We start from the raw sequence: 22554 nt of genomic DNA on the forward strand, positions 1-22554 counted from the left end.
TGCGAGTTAGCTGTAGAAAATCTCTGCAGTGGAGTCCCGTTGAGTGGGAGAGTGAGGTGATTGCCCTATGGAGGAGGGAGTCTTGATTTGCTTCCTCCACCTGTTTGTGACAGCCTCAATGTCCTCCATGTGGAACAGTGCAAGGCTATCTAAGGGGGCATTACACAGCCTCATCACTTCTCTCTTCCACACCTGCCTCTGGAATTTTGAGACCATCATATCACAGCATTTCAAAACCCAACTGACCCACTGATTAACAACATTCTCCATTAAGAGCTCCAGGGTCCTGGCTCCCGAGAAGGAATGCTAGCAGCAATTATTTCCTCTGAGGGGTGGAGAGATCCTCATTCTTAACAAAGAAACCCACCATCCCTAACCAGAAATCCAGCTATGAAGCATCTTAGAAGGAGCATCTTGCAACCCTCTCCATGTTGGCGGAGTCACCCGTAGAGAAATGAACTGGCAGAGTTGCCAGTTTGCCAATGAAGAATTTTGGGTCAAAGATAGAATTGCCGGGTCTAATGGTAGAGGAGACGGGTCATGCCCTACCATCACGTAGTACTTCCTCTACCGGATGTCGGAGGAGGAAGCAATTAAGAGGAGTCAACCGAACACAGGTTCCTGCCACTTGGCCGTAAACTCTCTTCTTTGCAGCTTTGAACCCCCTTGACCAAGGTAAGGCTACCTTAGTCTTGGTGGGCCTCAGCGTAGCATAGCAGAGTCTAGGACCATGTCCTTTCCCTCAGTTGAGACCTGATCCGGCTCTCCTAGATTATTTACCTTCCTAATGCAAGCGAGAACTTGCAGAAAGAGATGATCTGCATCTTTCTCCTCCGAGCTAGCCCCTATAGCAGCCAGGGGAGGGTCGAGGACGTCTACAAGTTCTTTTTGTACGAGGACTGAGCCCTCAAAGAGAGACTACTACACTCCGGTCTTATGGAAGCAGAAGTTGGGACAGACGAGCGTTCTCCTTGAGATTGACACTCATCCATAGAACAGATATGGAAGCCCTTGAGCAGGGAAGATCTCTCCTCTCCTGCCTCCTTAGGTCTTGCTCCTTTGGAAGGGGCACAAGGGGGAACTTCCATCGCCTTGGACAAAGGTTCCAGCCGGCTCAACTCAATAGGGGAAAGCCTATAATTGTCTGTGTAGGTGATCTCCCTTAGAGATCTCGAACCCCTACTCAAACAAGGATGTAAGGTATCCCCCGGAGGGGAAATGCTTGCCCTACGGTGCCTTTCTTCTGCTGAGGATCAATCCTATCCTCTCCCAGACCGGGTCTTGGTTGGTAGGAGCCTTGGTCTTCACGTATTCTTGATACATGGAAGAAGCCTGAAGCTCAGGAAAAGGTTGACTAATATCGCTAATGCATCTAGGATCAGATGGGCCTTCACTCCCTAGGGAGGATTCCAGCGGGATGAGAGGAGTGCCGGGAATCTTCGGGGAACTGGTGGTTGATCTCGATACTGCCTGTTTCAATGCCTTTACTAAGTCGAGAAACCAAAGGGGATCCTTCAAAAGGTGAATCGTTTCCGATTGAGGCCGTTGTGTTTGCTTCCTTGGTCTAGGAGTGCCATCGAAAGGAAGGGGGCAAGAAGATGGTAGCTCACGCCCGTGTCTGTGCTCGTCTTCTCTGAAGAAGTGAGACCTGTCAACTTGTTTAGTCGAGAGATCAGAATGAGAGGGAAACCTTACTCTCTTTTGTGAGGGAACAAGCTGTTCCTCTCGCAAAATAGATCTATGAGTTGGCGATCATTGGCAAGGAGAGTACTGATAGAGAGACTTTTTTATTTCCACAGGTAAGTCATACTCTACCTGTGTGTGTTGGTCTACCTGCGCACTGTGCACAATGCTCGTTGATGAGGTAGCGTGCGCAATTGAGCTAGTGCTCACCTTTGTTTAAGACAAGTGTCAAATGTGCACACGTCTAGGTGAAGACACTCGTTGGAAGGTGCAATGCACAGCAATAGCACATGCCTTTTACTAGCTGAAGACCTAGCCCTTCCATGTTGGTGGATGGGAGAGTGCACAACACTATGCAGAACTAGTCCGCTGAAAATTTGTCAGTGAGCCCAATTGGTAGCACGTCTAGGAGAGAAACTCGTCTTCTTGCTGTTTCCATGACAGGAGAAAGGTGCAATGTTTTCCTTTCCCTTAAAGGAGAGGGAGAACAGGTGGCTGTTGCAGGTATACGCACGAACAGCAACTCGGGTTTTTCCTTGCGAGAAGGAGAAACTCGGGGAGCAAAGTCATGAGAGCTTGTCCTAGTAAAACACTTAGCATTATGTTGTTTTCTACAGACACGACGACAAGGAAGAGGGATCACAGGCAATCACCTCCCACCGTCATTGACAACTCTGAAAAGCAGCGCTAGAGCAGGGCATGGATGAATCCAATGCCCTTCGGGGAAATCCTGCAGAAGGGGAGCCCACTTACGAGAAGGCACGGGAGAGACGATCAGCCCCCTTTATCCTTTGACAGCAAAACTCCCCGCGGGCAAGAAGCTTGTCGAACAGAAGCTGGAGAGGGAGACCTTTCCCTCAAAAGAGAAGATCGCCCAACACCTGGTGAAGAACTACTTTCCCTTGGAAGGGAAGGTTGCTCAATATCTGGAGGCAGACCTCCAGAAAGCTAACTTCGTCTCTCTTTGGGACATAGCCGAAATTCGACCCTGGGTTCCCAGCGAAGGGATCCCTGCCAATTAACTCAGAGGAGTACTTGTCTGCAACTACTCATTCCCGCCCGCTGAAGCAGAGTGAACGTGAGGGCGAGCAGAAAGTGAGGCCAGGACGATTGAGCAGGCATGAGACTCTTACGGTTGCCCTTCAGAGTCTCGAGGGGATAAATCAGCGCCTAAGGAGGATGTCTGTTTCCTTCGCGTGCCCAATCGCAAGACCTCTTGTAACCATTCCTTGCACGGGAACCCGTGATCTCCAAGGAAGGCCACAAAAGACGAACTGCTTCGTTGGAGAGGAACTCCCCTACTGCGGTGGCCAGCGATATTTCTCTAGGGGAAACAATGGAGGCTTCCAACACACAAGGTTGTCTGGAGTCATACGGGTGCCACTCGTACTTGTTCTACTTCCAGGGGAAGTAGAACGAACAGTCATCGAGAAAATATCAAGTCAATGGAGAATGATGGCGAGGTTTCTTCCCTTCCGAGGTTAGCCTCGAAAGGGAGCGATCCCTCTTTGCCTTCTTCCGTTGCCTGCTAAATCTCTTTCACTGGGAGGGCGACCACTCCCCACACACCGAACAAGGAGACCCGTGTGCAAATGTGACCTTTACACATAGGCCAGAGACCATGAGGATCCGTCTACTCAATGGACATAAGATACTGCACAGCAATGAAGCCCTTCAATACCAGGACAAACCCATATGCTAGATCTCACAGGCAGTCAAACCTGTAAAAGAAAAAGAAATGCAAAGGAAAATGTTTTCCATTTTCAGACCAGTTCTTAAAATAAATGGAATCTTTATTCTAGGTTTAGGAGAGGAGTCAGACACATCTGCACTCCACCAAGCTGAAATGAAAAGTGACACGGTTTTATTAGTGCTGGTATGAGGGGGGTGATGGGTTATCTCCGCTAACTAGCAGAGGGTAGATACACCTCGCAAAATCTCAATGGCTGGCTTTCAGCTAAATGCCGAAATAATACTGTACACCTATGTAAAGGGCATAAGTTTTGTATCTAGTGCCAGAACAAATGTATTTTTCCTAACCATACAAACCTTCAACCTTTGACAGGAGCATGACTTCAGCAAAGCTAGAACAGCTGACTGTTAAGCTTTTCAACGCAGTAAACAAAGCTCGTTGCCAGGTAGTGGGTAAGTCACAACCATCCAACTGGTAGTGAAGGTAGAGCTACCAGTTGGGTGGGCAGAGCTTACCCGCCATCCAGCAGCCAGCTGTGTTTACCTCCTTAAAAGGCCTCAAGGCCAGCTGTTCCAGGTTCTCTGAAGTCATACTCCTTTGTATGACATAAAGGAACAAAAGAGTACTGTATTGTATAAACTTACTGATGGAAGGTGCTAAAATATCCCCACTAAATAATATCAGTGGATCTTGATCCTGAAAACTCTTCAGAGCTGTTTTGAATCTTGCTGCACCTGCTTTAGGTTCGCGGTTTTGCTCTTCAACATTATATACATCATTGAAATGAAGAATAACAATGGAAGGATCTTTTGGCCCACTTAAGTCCTCTGTTGATCCCATGATTGTCTGGTTTGAATAGCTATTATCTTTAATGCCAGAAATATCTTTAATGCCTGAAACATAAGACAGAAATTAATATAGAAGACATTAGTTATGAAAACACAAAAGTCTGCTTATCAGTATCCTATAGCTTCTGAATCTAAACTCTTACAATTTACTTAAAAAACAAAACCCAAATTGCTCATCATTTCTTCAATACGTATTAACTTATATTTCCAAAATATTCTCATTAGAAATTTAAATAAAGTTTCCCTTCTATCTGCACTGCTCATAAATAACCCACAACTTTGTACCACAGTATCACTTTGGCTCCAAATGGAAATTGTTTGACAGTCAGAATGGAAAGCATCATCAAACAAAAATGACATACAGTACTTGGAATAATTTGCATTTTTTCTAAATTACAAACCTGGAGCTCTTTGCAGTGGAGATAATATTTCATCAATAGCTGAAACCAGCCACAAAACTTTTAAGCAAGGTGTAACTACCCTCTGCTAGTTAGTGGAGGGGGAGTTGGGGGTAGACCAACCACCTGACTCACATGCAATTGTGGCAGAACTTCCTGGGAGAAGGTGATGGTAGAATCAAGTGTAAAAAACTCCATGTATGTACAGTTAGGAAAAATGACAAATTCAGAGATAATTTATATTTTTCTTAACCATACAAACCTTAGCTATTTACATAGGGTTTACTTTCGGCGTAGCTGAAAATGACGAGCCATTAGATTTTAACGAGGGTTAAACTGTCCCCGCGCTAGTTAGCACGGGGGTAGGGAGGAGTAGCTAGCTACCCCTCCCCCCCCCACACACCGGTGAGCTGCCTCACTTCACTTAGAGGTAGAACTTGTCTTGGGGGACAGGGCTGGCGGGCAAATATATGTAAATAGCTAAGGTTTGTATGGTTAGGAAAAATACAAATTATCTCCGAATTTGTCATTTGTTCCGTAACCGAAATACAAACCACGCTATTTACATAGGGTGACTTACCCTTAGGCAGGGTGGAAAGTCCCCAGCCTTACTGGCTTTGGCTTACCCGGGGATTCAGAATCCGAGTGCGCAGCACTTCGAGAAAAAGAGTCCCTGCGCCTCGCAAGTTTCTTGCTACGCAAGAAACGAGCGGCCTACATAAGTTGTGTGTGGAGAGATGAAGTGTGCCTCGTCCTAGGAAGTTGACCTGAAGTCCGTTATATGGAATTCTAGGCTAGGACGTCCCCATACCACCTCGTCAGGGTATGGGGGGACGCGACAGTATTGTACTTAATACTAGAAACACAAGGAAGCATGGTTTACCTGCAGAGGTTTGAGGTCAGCTATGCAGAGACCCAGGATGCTGCATTCCCCAAGAGAGGGGAGGATGAAGGAAGAAGTAAGGGCCAGACATACTCTTTCATTCACGCAGACTTAAACCAGGTAACAGTGCCCTCAACCTTCTGCTACTTGTCCATTAAGGAGCCTGAGGTTAGACCAGCTGTTGTGCAGCCACCACAGGGCCGATAGAAAAAGTATCGAGGCTCCTGGGGGTCACGTCCTGTAGGTAGTGGGCTGTGAAGGTCGTCTGACGCTTCCAGATTCCAGCTTGTAGCACCTGCGTCACAGAGAAGTTTCTCTTGAAGGCCAGGGACGTGGCGATGCCCCTGACATCATGTGCCCTAGGGCGACGTGACGGAGGAGGGTCTGGATTCAAGGCATGATGGATGGTCCGTCGGATCCAGGCTGAGATAGAATTCTTGGTGACCCTCCTCTTCGTCCTTCCCGTGCTCACAAACAGGGCTTGCACGTGGGGACGGACTGCAGCTGTTCTCTTCAGATAACGCCTCAGACTTCTCACTGGGCAGAGTACTGTAGCAGATCATCTGGGTCATCTGTTACGAAACGGAGACTCGCAACCCTGAAGGAGTCAAACCGTGGGTCCGGCACTCCAGGGTTCTGAGTCTTGGCAACACTTAGGAGTGTTCAGCCAGGAGTAGACCTGCTACGCTGCAAACAACTCAATCGAGTCTGTCAAAGGGGTAGGACCAACAACTTGACTAGACTTCAGAAAACTACCTTCCCATATAATAAAAACCTGCAACCTTACTAAAGCTAACCATCTAACCTTGCAGAAATAGATATAAACTATCTATCTGGACTAAGGGAACCGTACCTTTGCCTAATACAGAAGCCGCAGCTACGTATGGGCCCAAGGTATAACACTTGTCATAGTCCACTCTTACCTCTCTGAGGTAATGAGAAGCGAAGACAGAGTTGCTCCTCCAGAACGTTGCGTCCATGATCTGCTTAACTGACATATTTTTCCGGTATGCCAGCGAAGCAGCAATGGCCCTCACTTCGTGAGCCCGTACTTTTAACAGGGCGAATTTTTCTTCCTCACAAAAGAGGTGGGCTTCCCTAATAGTTTCCCTCAGGAAAAAGGACAAAGCGTTCTTTGACAGGGGTTTTTGAGGATCCTTCACCGAACACCATAAGGAGTTGGAAGCACCCCTCACGCTCTTGGTGTGGGCCAAATAAGCCTTGAGAGCCCTAACCGGGCAGAGGAGGCTTTCCTGTTCCTGACCCACTAGATTCGTGAGGTTAGGGACTTCAAAAGTCCTGGGCCAGGGTTTCGAAGGGTTCTCATTCTTGGCGAGAAAGTCAAACCTCAAGGCACAAACCACTCCATTTAGGGTGAAGCCTACACGCTTCTCGATTGCCTGGACCTCGCTGATCCTCCTGGCAGTCGCTAGAGACAAAAGGAAGAGGGTTTTCTTAGTCACATCTCGCAGAGAAGCTTGCGAGATAGGCTCAAACTTCCTGGAGCACAAAAACTTAAGCACCACATCCAGGTTCCAAGAAGGGGGTCTTAAGTGCACCTGCTTCGTTGTCTCAAAAGACCTAATGAGGTCCTGCAAGTCCTTATTCTGAGATAACTCTAAGCCTCTATGCCTAAAGACGGTTGAGAGCATGCTCCTGTATCCTTTAATGGTAGATACAGCCAGCTTAGCATCCTGCCTGAGGTACAAAAGAAAGTCTGCAATCTGGCTTAGAGAGGTAGAGGACGAGGAAACCTTGCGCCTCCTGCACCAAGCTCTAAAGGTCTCCCACTTTGACTGGTAGACTCTTTGTGAAGAGATCCCCCTTGCCCTGGCAATAGCTTTCGCCGCTTGTGCCGAAAAGCCTCGAGATCCAACGAGCTTCTCGACAGTCTGAAGGCAGTCAGATTGAGAGCGAGGGGGTTTTGGTGAAATCTCTCAAAGTGGGGTTGTCTGAGAAGATCTGGACTTGCCGGGAGTCTTCTTGGAAAGTCCATCAGCAACCCTACCACTTCGGTGAACCATTCCCTCGCAGGCCAGAATGGAGCCACTAGGATCATTCGTCCCGAATCGAGGAGAGCGAATTTCCTGACAACCAGATTGATGATCTTAAACGGGGGAAAGGCATACATGTCCAGCCCCGTCCAATCCATCAAGAAGGCGTCCACTGCAACAGCTTCCTCGTCCGGGACTAGGGAGCAGTAGTTGGGGATCCTCTTGTTTAGACTGGAGGCGAAAAGGTCTATTACCGGTCTGCCCCACAACTTCCAGAGGCTCCGACAGACACGCGGGTTGACAGACACGCGGGTTGACAGACACGCGGGTTGAGAGTCCACTCTGTAGGAAGGACTTGTCCCCTCCTGCTGAGCATGTCTGCCCTGATGTTTCTCTGCCCTTGAACAAACCTTGTCAACAGCTGGGTCTCGTTCTCGTTCGCCCAAAGGAGAAGCTCTCTCGCAGTTGAGAACAGAGAGAGGGAGTGAGTTCCCCCTTGCTTCCTTATGTACGCGAGAGTTGTGGTGTTGTCGGAATTGATCTCCACAGTCTTTCCCGACACCGAGGTTTTGAAGGCCTTGAGCCCTAACAAAATGGCCATCAATTCCTTCCTGTTGATATGCCAACTGACCTGACTCCCCTCCCAAATACCTGAGACCTCTTTGTTCCCTAGTGTTGTTCCCCAGCCTGACTCGGACGCGTCTGAGAATAACACTAGGTCGGGGTTCTTCTTGAACAAGGAGATCCCTTTTCCCAACAGAGCTGGGTCCAGCCACCACATTAAAAGATCCTTGATCTCTGTCGGAATGGGAAAAGAAAAAGTGTCCTCCTGGATCTTTCTGTTCCAAACCTTTGCCAGGAAGTGTTGCAGAGGCCTTAGGTGCAGTCTCCCCAAAGGGACAAACTGCTCCAGGGAGGATAGAGTTCCCAGCAGACTCATCCACTCCTTCGCTGAGCATTCCTGCTTCCTCAAAAAGTCTTTGACTTTGTCCAGGCACCTGGTCTGCCTCTCCTGGGAGGGAGAAGCCTGAAAAAGAACTAAATTCAGAACTATCCCCAAATAGAGAATAGTCTGATTCGGCTCGGTCTGAGACTTCCCCCAGTTGACGATGAGTCCCAGGTCCTGAGTCATCGTATAAGTCTTCATTAGGTCCTCCAGACATTTCTCTTTCGACTGTGACCGGATCAGCCAGTCGTCTAGATAGAAGGAGACCCTTATCCCCTCCTGGTGTAACCAGCCTGCCACATTCGCCATTAGTCTGGTGAAAACTTGGGGAGCTGTGCTGAGACCGAAGCAAAGTGCCCTGAACTGGAAGCACTTGCCCTGGAACATAAACCTCAGATATCTCCTCGAAGACGGATGAATGGGGACGTGAAAATAAGCGTCCTGCAGGTCGAGAGAAACCATCCAGTCTTCTGGACGAACTGCAGCCAGCACTGACTGAGTCGTCTCCATGGAGAACTTTGTTTTCTCCACGAAGGCGTTCAGAGAGCTGACATCTAGGACTGGTCTCCATCCACCCGAGTTCTTGGGAACCAGAAACAGGCGATTGTAAAAGCCTGGGGAGGCGAGGTCTTGAACCGGCTCTATTGCTCCCTTGACCAACATCTGGTCGACTAGCTCCAGAAGAGCCTCTCGTTTCCCCGCGTCGGTGTACTGAGCCACTAAGGCTAGGGGAGAGTCTGAGAGAGGTGGTTTCTTTAAAACGGGGATCTTGTAACCTTCCTTGACGACTGAGAGGGACCAGGTGTCCGCCCCTCTCCTTTTCCAAGACTGCCAAAAACGAGACAGTCTTGGCCCTACTGGTGTCTGGAGGACTTCCATCTCATTTTTTGGACCGGGGCCTAAACGCACCCCTGCTGGTCCTTGGCCCTGACTCTTGTCTTCTCCCCCTAAAATCCGCTCTCGAGGAGATCCTGCCCCGAAAGGGCTGTTGAAACTTCTTCTCCTCCTTCTTCAGAAGAGCAGGAGCAACAGGTAAGGTCTTTCTAGCCGACCGAGACAAAAGGTCCTGAGTAGCCTTCTGAGCCAGAGAAAGGGAGATATCTCTGACCAGAGCTTCAGGAAAAAGATGACGTGAAAAAGGGGCGTAAAGTAGCTCCGACTTCTGGGCAACAGTCACAGATCTAGAGGTGAAGGAGCACAAAAGGGCCCTCTTCTTTAAGACCCCTGTTGAGAAAAGGGAAGCCAATTCATTAGCTCCATCCCTTGGAGCTATGTCCATGCAGGACATGATACTCGTCAGGTCCTTCGTGTCCTCCAGGAGTTCAGACTTCCTGGCCAGAGTCCCGAGAGACTAGTCCAGGAAGCTGAAAACCTCGAAAACCCTGAAAATACCCTTGACGAGGTGATCAAGCTCCGACATGGACCACATCACCTTGGCAGAGTTTAAAGCATGCCTTCTTGCCGAGTCCACAAGAGCCGAGAAGTCACCTTGGGAGGAGGCAGGCACTCCTAACCCCTAGGTTCCCCTGTCTCATACCACATACCGGCCTTGGAAGCGAGCCGAGACGGTGGAAAAGAAAAGGTGGTCTTGACAGCTTGTCTCCGTTCTTTCATCCAATCATCCACTTTAGCGAGAGCTTTCCTGGCCGAAATTGAAAGTTTCATTTTGATGAAGGCCGAAGACTTAGTAGCTTTCTTCCTGGTAAATTGAGACTGAGGAGAACGAGGGGCCGAAGGTTGAAATTCCTCCCCATAAAGTTCCAAAAGAGAGCGAGAAAGAACCTTGTAATCACTAGAAGAGTCGGTAGGTTTTTCTTCCTCTTCCGAAATATCTTCAAGGTCCTGCTCAAGGATAACATCCAGAAGAGTTGGGCTGCCAGCAGTCTGGCAGCGAGAGCTGTTTGAATCCTGGCGCCGAGCGCCGCTAACATCCAGTCGGCGAGAAGCGGTATCGTCACGATGACGAGAAGCGGTATCGTCACGATGACGAGAGGCAGTATCGTCACGATGACGAGAAACGGAAGCGTCCTGAAGATGCAGGCTGTCTTCACCTTGAAAATGCAGACTGCATTCATCCTGTTTCCTAAGAAACGAGGCAGTAACGTCCTGGCGTTTCGAAAGAGAAACGGAATCGTCATGGCGCCGAGAACGAGAGGAAGTATCGTCCTGGCGCCGGGAGAGGGGGGAAGGAAATTCCTGGTAGCGAGCCGATGAAGAGGGTGTGCGTTGTCGTACGGCCGACGAAGTGCGCAGAGGTTTCTTGGGAGAGATACTAAAATCTCTCTTAGAAGAAGATCTCTTAACAGGCAAAGAGACGTCCTTACGTCTGACGGACTGAGAAGGGTGGCTGAAAGCTTTAACTAACGATGAAAGTTGTTCCTGCATAACAACCATGAAAGCTTTAGCAACCTCCGCTGGCTCTCGCGGTGCCGAAGACGGCAGTTGTCGTATGGCTTGACTGGGAGCGCTGGCAGAAGAAGTAGGGAGTCTAGCAGGATTAACTGGGCTAAGGACTCTCTGTTTCGCCCTTTTAACAGGAACAACATCGAAATCGTCTTCCAAAGGATCAGGGTCTCGGCTACTCGAACCGGGAGAGGGAGAGCGAGACTGCACGTCCCGGTTCCACCCTCTCTTCATTGGTCTTGATTCGTAACGCCAATTACGTCTGGGAGAACGACCAGGCGAAGACACAAACGTATCCGACACGCCTTTCCTACGGCGGTCAAGAGCAGCCTGGGAGATCGCAACAGGACTGTCTGAGGCGACGACTGACCGAGGATAAGCACCTCTCACCCCCTTTCGGCTTTCGACGTACCTTCTCCCTTGGTCCTGGGAGCTTGGTAGAGGTCTAGACCTAGGGGCATGACAGATTCGATCAGTCGCCACCTCCACTGCACTTTCACAAGCACTAATTTCACCTACACCCTTACCTTTAAAGGCCTCCAACTGTGCTTTAATGGTCTCCAATTCAGCAGCTAATTTAGCATACCCAGGGTCATCCGTAGGCACAGATCCTGTAGAAGGGGCAGGAGTCACTACATTTGGGGAAGGAATACCTTCCAAAGGGGTTACAAGCAAAGGGTCAATAGATAAATCTAAGCTAGGCTCACTAGCAGACTTTGACTTTGATTTAGCTCTTCTAACTCTATCAATCAAGTTTGCGCACATAGCGCTTCATAGCTAACCAATTATCATCACTTAAAACCTCGCATTCCTTGCACTTATTATCTAAAGCACATTCAAACCCCCTGCAACCCATACAGATAGTGTGAGGGTCAACCGAAACTATCGGCAACCTCACCTTGCAAATATCATTCGCACAAACACGATAATGAATTTTCTCACTCATGATAATAAAGGAAAAAAGACAAAAAAAACAAAAAACAACATGATTGCCAAATCCCAACACAGTGTACTTCACCAAAAACGAAGTCCAAAAAGGCGATGAAGGGAAAGCAATCCGAAAAAACTCTGAAAGGCGGACCAACGATGTTGTCTATCCGGCCGGCAGAGATAATCTGAGGAACAGAAAACGGGAATGATTCCAAGTACCACCCTGTAAGGGTTGTTAACCATCTAACCACACAACCACCACAAGGCGGTTGCCGCGATTTTCGATTAAATTCTGTCACAGTCGGAGACTCAGCTATATATATATAACTGCCTGCCAGGTAAGTTCTATTCATAAAATTGTATTTTTCCTAACGATACAAACCTTTAGCTATTTATTAAGGGTTATTACTTTTAACAAAGCTGAAAGGACGAGTCATTGAAATTTTAGCGAAGGTTAACTACCTATTCCGCCAGTTAGCGGTGGTATGGAGGAGGAGTAGCTTGCTACCGCTCCCACTCACACACCAGTGATTTAGCTCATTTTGCTTGGAGGTAGAATTTCAAGGGGATAGGGCTGGCGGGTAAATTTGTATAAACAGCTAAAAGTTTGTATCGTTAGGAAAAATAAAAATTATCTACGAATTTGTCATTTGTTCCGTAACTGGAATACAAACCTATGCTATTTATTAGGGGTGACTCACCCATTAGGAGGGTGGACGTCCATGCCAAACTGGCTTTTGGTTTTACCCTGGGGCTCCTAATTTTGAATAAGTTTGTACCAAAAATAAGGAGTCCCTCGACCTCGCTAAACCTTGCTGTGTGTTGAGATGTTTAGAAGTGTGACTATCCAGGTAAAATTTATTCCAAGTCTTAGTAGGAAGAACCGTTATAACCAGGACTTTCCTAATACCACCTCGCCAGGGTATAGGGACACAATAGTATTAGCTTAATGCTAGGAACACCAGGAAGCATGGTTTACCTGCAGTGGTTTGAGGTCAGCTTATGCAGAGAACCCAGGATGCTGCTTTCCCCAAGAGAGGGGAGGATGAAGAAAAGAATAAGAGCCAGTCAAACCTATTCATTCATGCAGACTAAAACTGGGTAACAGTGCCCTCAACCTTCTGCTACTTGTCCAATAAGGAGCTTGAGGTATTCTACCAGCTGTTGTACAGCCACCACAGGGCCGATACAGAACGTATCAACCCTCCTGTGGGTCACGTCTTGCAGGTAGTGGGCTGTTAACGTATTCTGACATTTCCACCCTCCAGCCTGTAGAACCTGCGTTACAGAGAAGTTTCTCGTGAATGCCAGAGACATAGCTACACCCCTGACATCGTGAGCTCTGGGGTGACGTGAAGGAGGAAGGTCCGTGTTCAGGGCATGGTCTACGACCTTGCGAATCCAAGCAGGGATGGTGTTCTTAGTGACCCTCCTCTTGTTCCCACCTGTGCTGACGAAAAGTGCAGACACAAAGGGAGGAGCTGTGGCAGTTCTCTTGAGATATAGCCTCAAACTCCTCACTGGGCAGAGTAAGAGATGATCAAAGTCATCAGTTACAGAGCGGAGACTTGAAATCCAGGAGCTGCAAACTCAGGGACGAAGCCAAACGTTACCTCTCCCCATCCCCTTGAATGGGCGATGTCGTATGAGAGACCATGAAGTTCACTAACTCGCTTGACTGAAGCCAAAGCTAGTAGGAACACCATCTTCCAAGTAAAGGTGGCGATCTGTTGCCTGGCGTAATGGTTCATATAGAGACCTGAAAACTCGAACCACATTCCATGGGGGAGGTCTCAGTTCAGACTGAGGACAGGTAAGATCGTAACTCCGTATGAGTAAGGAAAGTTCTAGTGATGAGGAAATATCCATTCCGTTGAGTCTAAGGGCGAGGCTCAAGGCTGAGCGATAGCCTTTAACAGACGAGACTGAAAGGCGAATTTCCTCATGCACACACATGAAGAACTCTGCTATTACTTGAATAGTGGCATTGAGAGGAGAGATACCCCTTCCACAACACCAACCACAGAAGACTTTTCACTTTACCTGGTAGACTGCTGCTGATGATTTCCACAGGTATCCAGACTTCCTGCTTGCAACTTGTTGCGAAAATCCTCTCTGAGTGAGGAGATGCTGGAAAGTCTCCAGGCGTGAAGTCGTAGCGAAGCTTCGGCTTTGTGGAGGATGTTGGCATGTGGTTGTTTGAGTAGATTGTGTCGTGGAGGGAGTTCTCTTAGATACTCCGTCACGAGTTGCAGAAGGTCCGGAAACCATTCCGCATGATGCCATAGCGGAGCTATGAGAGTCATTGAGAGGTCGACCGATGTTCTGGCCTTGTTGAGTACCCTCCTCTTTAGACAGAATGGGGGGAAAGGTGTAAACGTCGATGTTGTCCCACTGTTGTTGGAATGCATCTTGCCAAAGAGCTTTGAGGTCTGGGACTGGCAAGCAGTACAACGGAAGCCTGAAGTTCAGGGCCGTTGCGAAGAGATCCACAGTCAGAGAACCCCACAAAGCCAGGACTTTGTTGGCTACTAGATGATCCAAAGACCACTCGGTACTCACTATCTGAGATGCTCTGCTCAGGTTGTCGGCGAGCACATTCCTCTTGGCTGGAATGAAGTGTGCCGATACTGGTATCAAGTGAATCTCGGCCCATCTCAGTATCTCTACTGCTAGATGGGATAAGGGCTGCGAAAAGGTACCTCCTTGTTTGTTGATGTAAGCCACTACTGTGGTGTTGTCGCTCATCACCACCACTGACTGGCCCGCCAGGAACTGGTGGAACTGTTGAAGGGCCATAAAGACGGTCTTCATCTCTAAGAGATGTATGTGGAGGTACTCATCTGACTCTGACAAGAGGCCTGAGGTCGTGTGGTGCAGCACGTGGGGCCCCCACCCGCTTTTTTTTTGAGGCATCTGAAAACAGCATCAAATCTAGGGGGAGGATGAGAAGATCTACTCCCTTTCATAAGTTCTCGTCTGACATCCACCATTAGAGGTCCGTCAGTTCCGCTGATCCCATGGAGGTAAAGATGTTCAGGGAGTCGAAGGCCTGATTCCACCGGGACTTTAGTCGCCACTGGAGAGATCGAATCCTGAGGCGACCGTTGGGAACTAGACGGGCCAGAGATGAAAGGTGTCCGAGAAGACGTAGCCACGTCTGGGCTGGAAGTTCTTCCCGTCTGAAAAAGGGTCTTGCGACCTTTCTCAGCCTCATTATCCTGTCGTCTGATGGGAAGGCTTTGTGGAGTGTCTACTATTATGCCTAGGTATACAAGTCTATGCGTAAGAAGCAGGACGGACTTCTCGAGGTTTACCATGATACTCAGATCTTGGCAAAGCCTCAAAAGTTTATCTCACTGTTGAAGAAGGGTTGACACCGAGTCCGCTAGGTGTTAACAATTAGAAAATTTGCATCACGAACCAGATAGGGATTTATCCTGAAAAAGGGGTCACAGTGATATATTTTTTTTTGTGAGTGACTGACAATGATTGTAGCAGCCGGAGTTGGCTGCTGGAAACATTTTGTGTCGGGGCGCTTAGTGTAGCAGTAGTGTTGTTTGTTGGGATAGTTGGACCACCCAGGCAATACACACAGTGACGTTTATGATGTACTATAACGTAGATGTTTGTAACATTGAGGATTAAAAGTTTTTTCTCTTTCTCTCAGGAATTATATAAATTTTTTTTCCCCCTTTTCAAATAAATATTTTTCTTGTTTTTATGAAGACAGCATTTCATTACAGTACCTTACACCATTGTGTCCCCTTCTCAGCCACTGTTTTTTTTTCTTAGTATGATATTTTCATAATAAAATAAATTTTTGAATATACTTACCCGCTGCTTATATAAGAATGGCTAAAGTCCCTGGACGCCCCGGCAGAAAATTCAAAATCTCGCGCGGCTTATCGCAGATATGCCACGTGTACACTAGCGCCCTTGCGGTACTACAGGTAGAACTATACCAAACCACTTCAGATTTTCCATGCCCCATGGTCTCTAGATGTAATCGCCATAACAGCGAATGTAGAATAAGTATATGTGTGAAATAAATAATATAGTTATACGGAAGAAAGGGAACTAGAATAAAGAGATAAAAGCTAGCGAGAGAAAATATGCTTACTATGGAAGCGCTCATCCCGGGCGCATTAACCTTTAGCCTTAACACATGTCGAACACCACCATAGGAAAAGAATCAAGCCATTGATGTGCGGAGCATAAACACATCTCCACCGTGAATGTATAACGTAGTTGTGAACAAGAATTTGCAGAGAATACACATTGTAGAGCATTCTCTAAAACTACCACAATACCGCATCGTGTATGTATAATGTTGTACAGTACACAATTATGTAGTATGTTAATATTTTAACAACTGTAAGTTAGAGGAGGATATAACGATCAACATACAAATCATTGTGTTATTCATTGTCTGACACATGGATTTTAGATCAATAACATGTCAATTTGTAATGATACTAACTCGCATATTGTCTATGTCACCAGGTTTGATCACAACAAATAAATAGTGAATTCAACACTGCGGTATTCATTACTCCACCATTAGTCAGTAGAGAAAGAGGCGACTACAATCAAACTTTGATGAGACCATATGTAAAGTACTTCATTTCGTCTTTCCATTTTCCTGAAGGGTGTTGTTTGTGCATCCCTCAAGGACGTCTTACACACGCCAAGTCCTTTGCCATCCTATACCAACGCCATGGGTGCCATGGTTCTTTCCTTGTCCCCCAAAAGATGTTGTTTGTCTGTCCTTCATGGACATTTTCTACACACCATGTCCTTCTCTATCTTGTAACGAGACCATGGGTGTCATGGGTCTTTCCTTCTCCACGTTTTCCACATACCATTTCCTTCGTCATCCTGTTACGAGGCCATGGGTGCCATTTGTCTTTCCTTGTCCACCAAGGATATTGTTTGTCCGTCCCTCATGGACATTTCCCACACACCATGTCCTTCGCTGTCCTGTAACAAGGCCATGGGTGCCATTGGTCTTTCCTTGTCTACCAAGGATGTTGTTTGTCCGTCCCTCATGGACATTTTCCACACACCATGTCCTTCGCTGTCCTGTAACGAGGCCATGAGTGCCATTGGTCTTTCCTTGTCTACCGAGGCCATGGGTGCCATTGGTCTTTCCTTGTCTACCGAGGCCATGGGTGCCATTGGTCTTTCCTTGTCCACTAAGGATGTTGTTTGTCCGTCCCTTATGGACATTTTCCACACACCATGACCTTCGCCGTCCTGTAACGAGGCCATGGGTGCCATGGTTCTCTCCTTGTCCACCAAGGATGTTGTTTGTTCATCCCTCATGGACGTCTTCCACACACCATGTCCTTCGCCGTCCTGTAACGAGGCTATGTGTGTATTGGGTCTTTCCTTGTCCACCAAGGATGTTGTTTGTCCGTCCCTCATGGACATTTTCCACACTCCATGTCCTTCGTCGTCCTGTAACAAGGCCATGGGTGCCATTGGTCTTTCCTTGTCCACCAAGGATGTTATTTTTCCGTCCCTCATGGACATCTTCCACACACCATGTCCCTCGCTTTCCTGTAACGAGGCCATGTGTGTCACGGGTCTTTCCATGTCCTCCAAGGATGTTGTTCGTCGGTCCCTCGGCTACTTATTTATTAACTTAATGGATATTACTTCTCTTGATTCCCATTACAATGGAAGCTGCCTTGTTATGGCTTATCACTTAGCTTCGTTTCTATTTGCATTTATGAATCTAATTATCGACATTCATTTACAATGGAAGCAGCCTGGCTGTTGCACAAATTACACAAAGTTATGCACTTAGTTTTGTTTAAGTTTGCATCAAATAATCCAATCACCAACATTCGTTTACAACGGAAGCAGCCTTGCTGTGGCTCAAATTATACCAAGTCATGCACTTAGTTTTGTTTAAGTTTGCATCTAATAATCCAATCACCTATATTTGTTTACAATGGAAACAGCCTTGCTGTGGTTCAAATTAAGTCAAGTCATGCACTCAGGGCTGCTTAAGTTTGCATCTAATAATCCAATCATTAGCATTCCTTTACAACGGAAGCAGCCTTGCTGTGGCTCAAATTAGATCAAGTCATGCTCTTAGTTTCGTTTAAGTTTGCATCTAATAATCCAATCACCAATATTCGCTTACAGCGGAAACATCCTTGCTGTGGCTCAAATTACATCAAGCCGTGAACTTAGTTTTATTTCTGTTTGCATTCAATAACTCAATCATCAACATTCGTTAATAACTAAAGCAGCCTTGCTGTGGCTCAAACTACATTGTCTTCGCACTGAGTTTTGTGTCTGTTTGCATTTAATAATCCAATCATAAACCTTCGTTTACAACGGAATTAGCCTTGCTGTGGCTCAAATCACACCAAGTCATGCACTTTGTTTTTGTTTTAGTAGCCTTGCTGTGTCTCAAATTACACCAAGTCATGCACTTAAGTTTTGTTTAAGCTTGCATCTAATAACCCAATCATCAACATTAGTTTACAACGGAATTAGCCTTGCTGTGTCTCAAATTACGCCACGTCATGCACTTAAGTTTTGTTTAAGCTTGCATCTAATAACCCACTCATCAACATTCGTTTACAACGGAATTAGCCTTGCTGTGTCTCAAATTACACCAAGTCATGCACTTAAGTTTTGTTTAAGCTTGCATCTAATAACCCACTCATCAACATTCGTTTACAACGGAATTAGCCTTGCTGTGTCTCAAATTACACCAAGTCATGCACTTAAGTTTTGTTTAAGCTTGCATCTAATAACCCAATCATTAACATTCGTTTACAATGAAATCAGCCTTGCTGTGTCTCAAATTACACCAAATTATGCACCTTCTTTTGTTTAGGTTTGCACCTAATAACTCAATCATCAGCATTCGTTTACAACGAAATCAGCCTTGCTGTGTCTCAAATTACACCAGATTATGCACCTTGCTTTGTTTAAGTTTGCACCTAATAACCCAATCGTCAGTATTCGTTTACAACGAAATCAGCATTGCTGGCAAGATGTTCGCAAATGGGGAAGAACCGTAGATGATGATAGCGACTCCAGTGAGAATGTACATTATTTAAAAATGGATAACCTGCATAAGCCCAGGAAATTGACTTCCAAACAAACACCCAAACATCACCAAGAGGAACAAGCCAAATTGGGAGACCAGACCAACACTAAGACTCCAAGCTCAGAAAAGAACCAAGGTTACATCACCAACTCCTAATAGAATTGGAGAGCTTTACCCAATCAAGTTACTCAAGTTCCACAGCGCTAGTGAAGAGGAATGCTGGGCATTTCTCAGCATTTTTAATAAAATTTACAAAGGAAACAACGTTATAGATGCACACACATTCAGCAGGGAAGTGACGAGTTTGGGAACATTTATTGTTGAAACAATTTCCTCAACAGAAGGGATGAAACTGTCGAGATGCAAGTCAGACAATTTCGGGGTGTAGACACTCAAGAGGATACAGACAAAAAGGGAAAATACATCAAAGATTACAAGGTTAGGCAAATATGGAATGCATAAGAAATGCGTGTTAGGACCCACTACCAATTTCCAATACCTTTTAGGGAGGAAATGCCCAAATTTCCAGACAACCAGATCATGGTATAACGGTATAACCTAAGTCATGTCTACGGGGTAATGAAGAAATGCGATCACAATATGCAAAAGAAATGGATGGTTGATGAAGAAAAGATACGCAGAACCAGCACATCACTGAATAGCCCCGGTAAAGGATGGTATCTTCCACATCATCCAGTATTTAGTATGAACAAGCCTGATAAAACCAGAGTAGTTTTCGACTGCGCTGCTTCATTCAAGGACATATCATTGAACAGCCAAGTCATGCAGAGGCTGGATATGATGAAGGATTTACCGGGAATTCTCATCAGATTTAGGGAAGGAAAAGTGGCAATAGCAGCTGACATAGAGGCCATGTGTCATCAAGTGTTTGTAAATCCAACGGACAGAGATGTGCTTCAATTCCTTTGGTGGTCACAAGGAGGTCTAGATAAAAAAAAAACCAGCACTTTTGTATGACAGTTCATATATTTGGAGATGTATGGAGCCCAGCACGTACCATCTTTGAATTAAAAGGGACACTTGAAAGAAACTGGAATGATGCAGCAAAAGAAGCAGTTTCTAACTTCTTCATAGATGACCTGCTTCACTCAAGCTGATGAAATTGCTATTAAACTAGCTCATGGATTGCAAATGATTCTAAAAGGGAATGGATTTCGTACAACTAAATGGATGAGCAATGCCAGATATGTGATCTCCATTCCCCTGCAAAGAGAAATGTAGCAGTTAAAGATGTTGACCTATTTAAGGGAAGGCTACCCTTAGACAGGGCACTAGGAGTACTATGGGACCTCAACAGGGACGGGTTGACAGTCCGTACGTCTACCTACAACGAACCTTACAATTGAAGAGGGATCCTGAGCATAATGAGTTTTGTCTACGACCTCTTGGGCACATTAGCACCCTTCACAGTAAGAGCAAATATAATCTTTCAAAACGATGTATGCTGAAAGGTTGGATAGGACCAGAATCTCACACCAGAAAAGAAGTTAAGATGGGTTACGTGGCTTTTGGATGTATAAGCCTCAGAAGGACTAGTCATTCCCCGCCAATACGCGACAGGAGGCCTCGGTGAGAAGGACGGGATAGAATTACATCATCTCTGTGATGCCTCTCAAGTTGCATATGCCTCAGTGTCTTGCACATGAAACACAAACTAGACAAAAATATAGTAGCATGGATTTAGCACGCACAAGTTTAGCACCAATCATGACGTTATCCAAAGTACGTCTTGAATTGTGCACAACAGTTTTGGCTACTGAGACAAGTGTCAAGATTAGGAGGGTGATAAAACAACCAGTCAAACACTCCAGCTTTCGGTCAGATATTGCAATAGTTCTCCAATACATTAAGAGCACCAAATGGCAATTCCAAACTCTCAATGCTAATCAATTAAGGACGATTCATAGACGCTCCAAACCAAAACATGGTGGCAGGTTAGTTCACAACAAAATCCAGCAGATGATGCCACAAGGGGACTGACAGCCCAGGACTTGCTTGCCGGCAGAAGATGGAGACACTGGGCCAATTTTCCGGAGCAATCTTCGACCTGTTGGCCATCACAGCCGGTCGTTCTGGAGGCACCATTTGATGACCCTGAAGTCAAGAAAGGAACCTCCACTATGACAACACACATGCAACCAGCCAACAAAGATAAACTCTTCCATCTTGGTACGCCTTTCAACCTGCTACAGTGCTACAGCTTGGATCCTCAAATTCTAATACTGGCTCAGATCTGGAAAGGCACACCCCACCAACCTGCGACTCACAGTGTTAGAAATTCAAGAAGCCAGGGAATGTATTATAAGGACCCTCCAGCAATGCAGGTTTGGAGATGACATAGCAGTGCTGCAGTTAGAGAAGTTAACAAGTCAAAGTTCAAGCCACAGGCTAGAACCCTATCTTGATGAGTGGGGAATCATACGCGTAGGTGGTCATATCCCACACGAACATGACCCTAGTGGCACGTTAGGTACAATCCTCTTGCAAAAACATCATCACATCGCTACCTTGATGGCACTAGATGCACATGCCTTTCTAGCAGGTCACTCAGGCTGCGAACATAAAATGGCTTCATTACAGCGTTATTATTGGATCATAGAAGGGTACTCAACCATCGACAACATTCTCTGAGCATATATCATTTGCCGCAGGGTGAACAGGAAAAGTCCTCCAACGGACCAGTTGTCGCCCGCTGAAATCTTACGTCGCTGTTTGAAACATACACAGCTTCTGACCGATCGGTTTTGGCACAGGTGCAAAGCAGAGTACCTGCAAACACTTCAAATATGCAAACGCAACATCAAGACTATACGGAATTTTCTGTTTGATGACTTAGTACTCATTGTGGATCCCAATCTCCCATGAAGTCGTTGGAAGTTGAGCAGAATTTCGAAGGTCATACCAGTTTGTGATGGGCTTGTAAGGAAGGTACATGTACGCACCTCCACTGGAACACTTCAGACCAATCGTGAAACTGTGCCTGTTTGAAGTTTGCTTGACATACTAAGAGTATATAGAACCAGTAGTGAAAAATTGGGCATAGTATGCCCAATGGGGGGAGTGTAATCGCCATGACAGCGAATGTAGAATAAGTATATGTGTGAAATAAATAATATAACTATACGGAAGAAAGGGAACTAGAATAAAGAGATAAAAGCTAGCGAGAGAAAATATGCTTACTATGGAAGCGCTCATCCCGGGCGCATTAACCTTTAGCCTTAACACATGTCGAACACCACCATAGGAAATGAATCAAGCCATTGATGTGCGGAGCATAAACACATCTCCACCGTGAATGTATAACGTAGTTGTGAACAAGAATTTGCAGAGAATACACATTGTAGAGCATTCTCCAAAACTACCACAATACCGCATCGTGTATGTATAATGTTGTACAGTACACAATTATGTAGTATGTTAATATTTTAACAACTGTAAGTTAGAGGAGGCTATAACGATCAACATACAAATCATTGTGTTATTCATTGTCTGACACATGGATTTTAGATCAATAACATGTCAATTTGTAATGATACTAACTCGCATATTGTCTATGTCACCAGGTTTGATCACAACAAATAAATAGTGAATTCAACACTGCGGTATTCATTACTCCACCATTAGTCGGTAGAGAAAGAGGCGACTCTTTTATCTCTTTATTCTAGTTCCCTTTCTTC

At 46.2% G+C, this 22554-nt stretch overlaps 1 protein-coding gene across 5 annotated transcripts in view; it reads right to left on the minus strand.

Annotated features, from left to right (window-relative positions):
• LOC137652344 (mannosylglucosyl-3-phosphoglycerate phosphatase) overlaps nucleotides 1–22554 on the minus strand; it is a 266291-nt gene that overhangs the window by 190150 nt on the left and 53587 nt on the right. For all 5 annotated transcript variants that reach the window (XM_068385696.1, XM_068385700.1, XM_068385697.1 and 2 more), the window contains exon 2: nucleotides 4021–4269. In XM_068385696.1, coding sequence (XP_068241797.1) covers nucleotides 4021–4269 — 249 coding nt within the window. The remainder of the gene's footprint in view (nucleotides 1–4020; nucleotides 4270–22554) is intronic.

Source organism: Palaemon carinicauda, chromosome 13 (assembly GCF_036898095.1).
Source record: "Palaemon carinicauda isolate YSFRI2023 chromosome 13, ASM3689809v2, whole genome shotgun sequence".
NCBI lineage: Eukaryota > Metazoa > Arthropoda > Malacostraca > Decapoda > Palaemonidae > Palaemon > Palaemon carinicauda.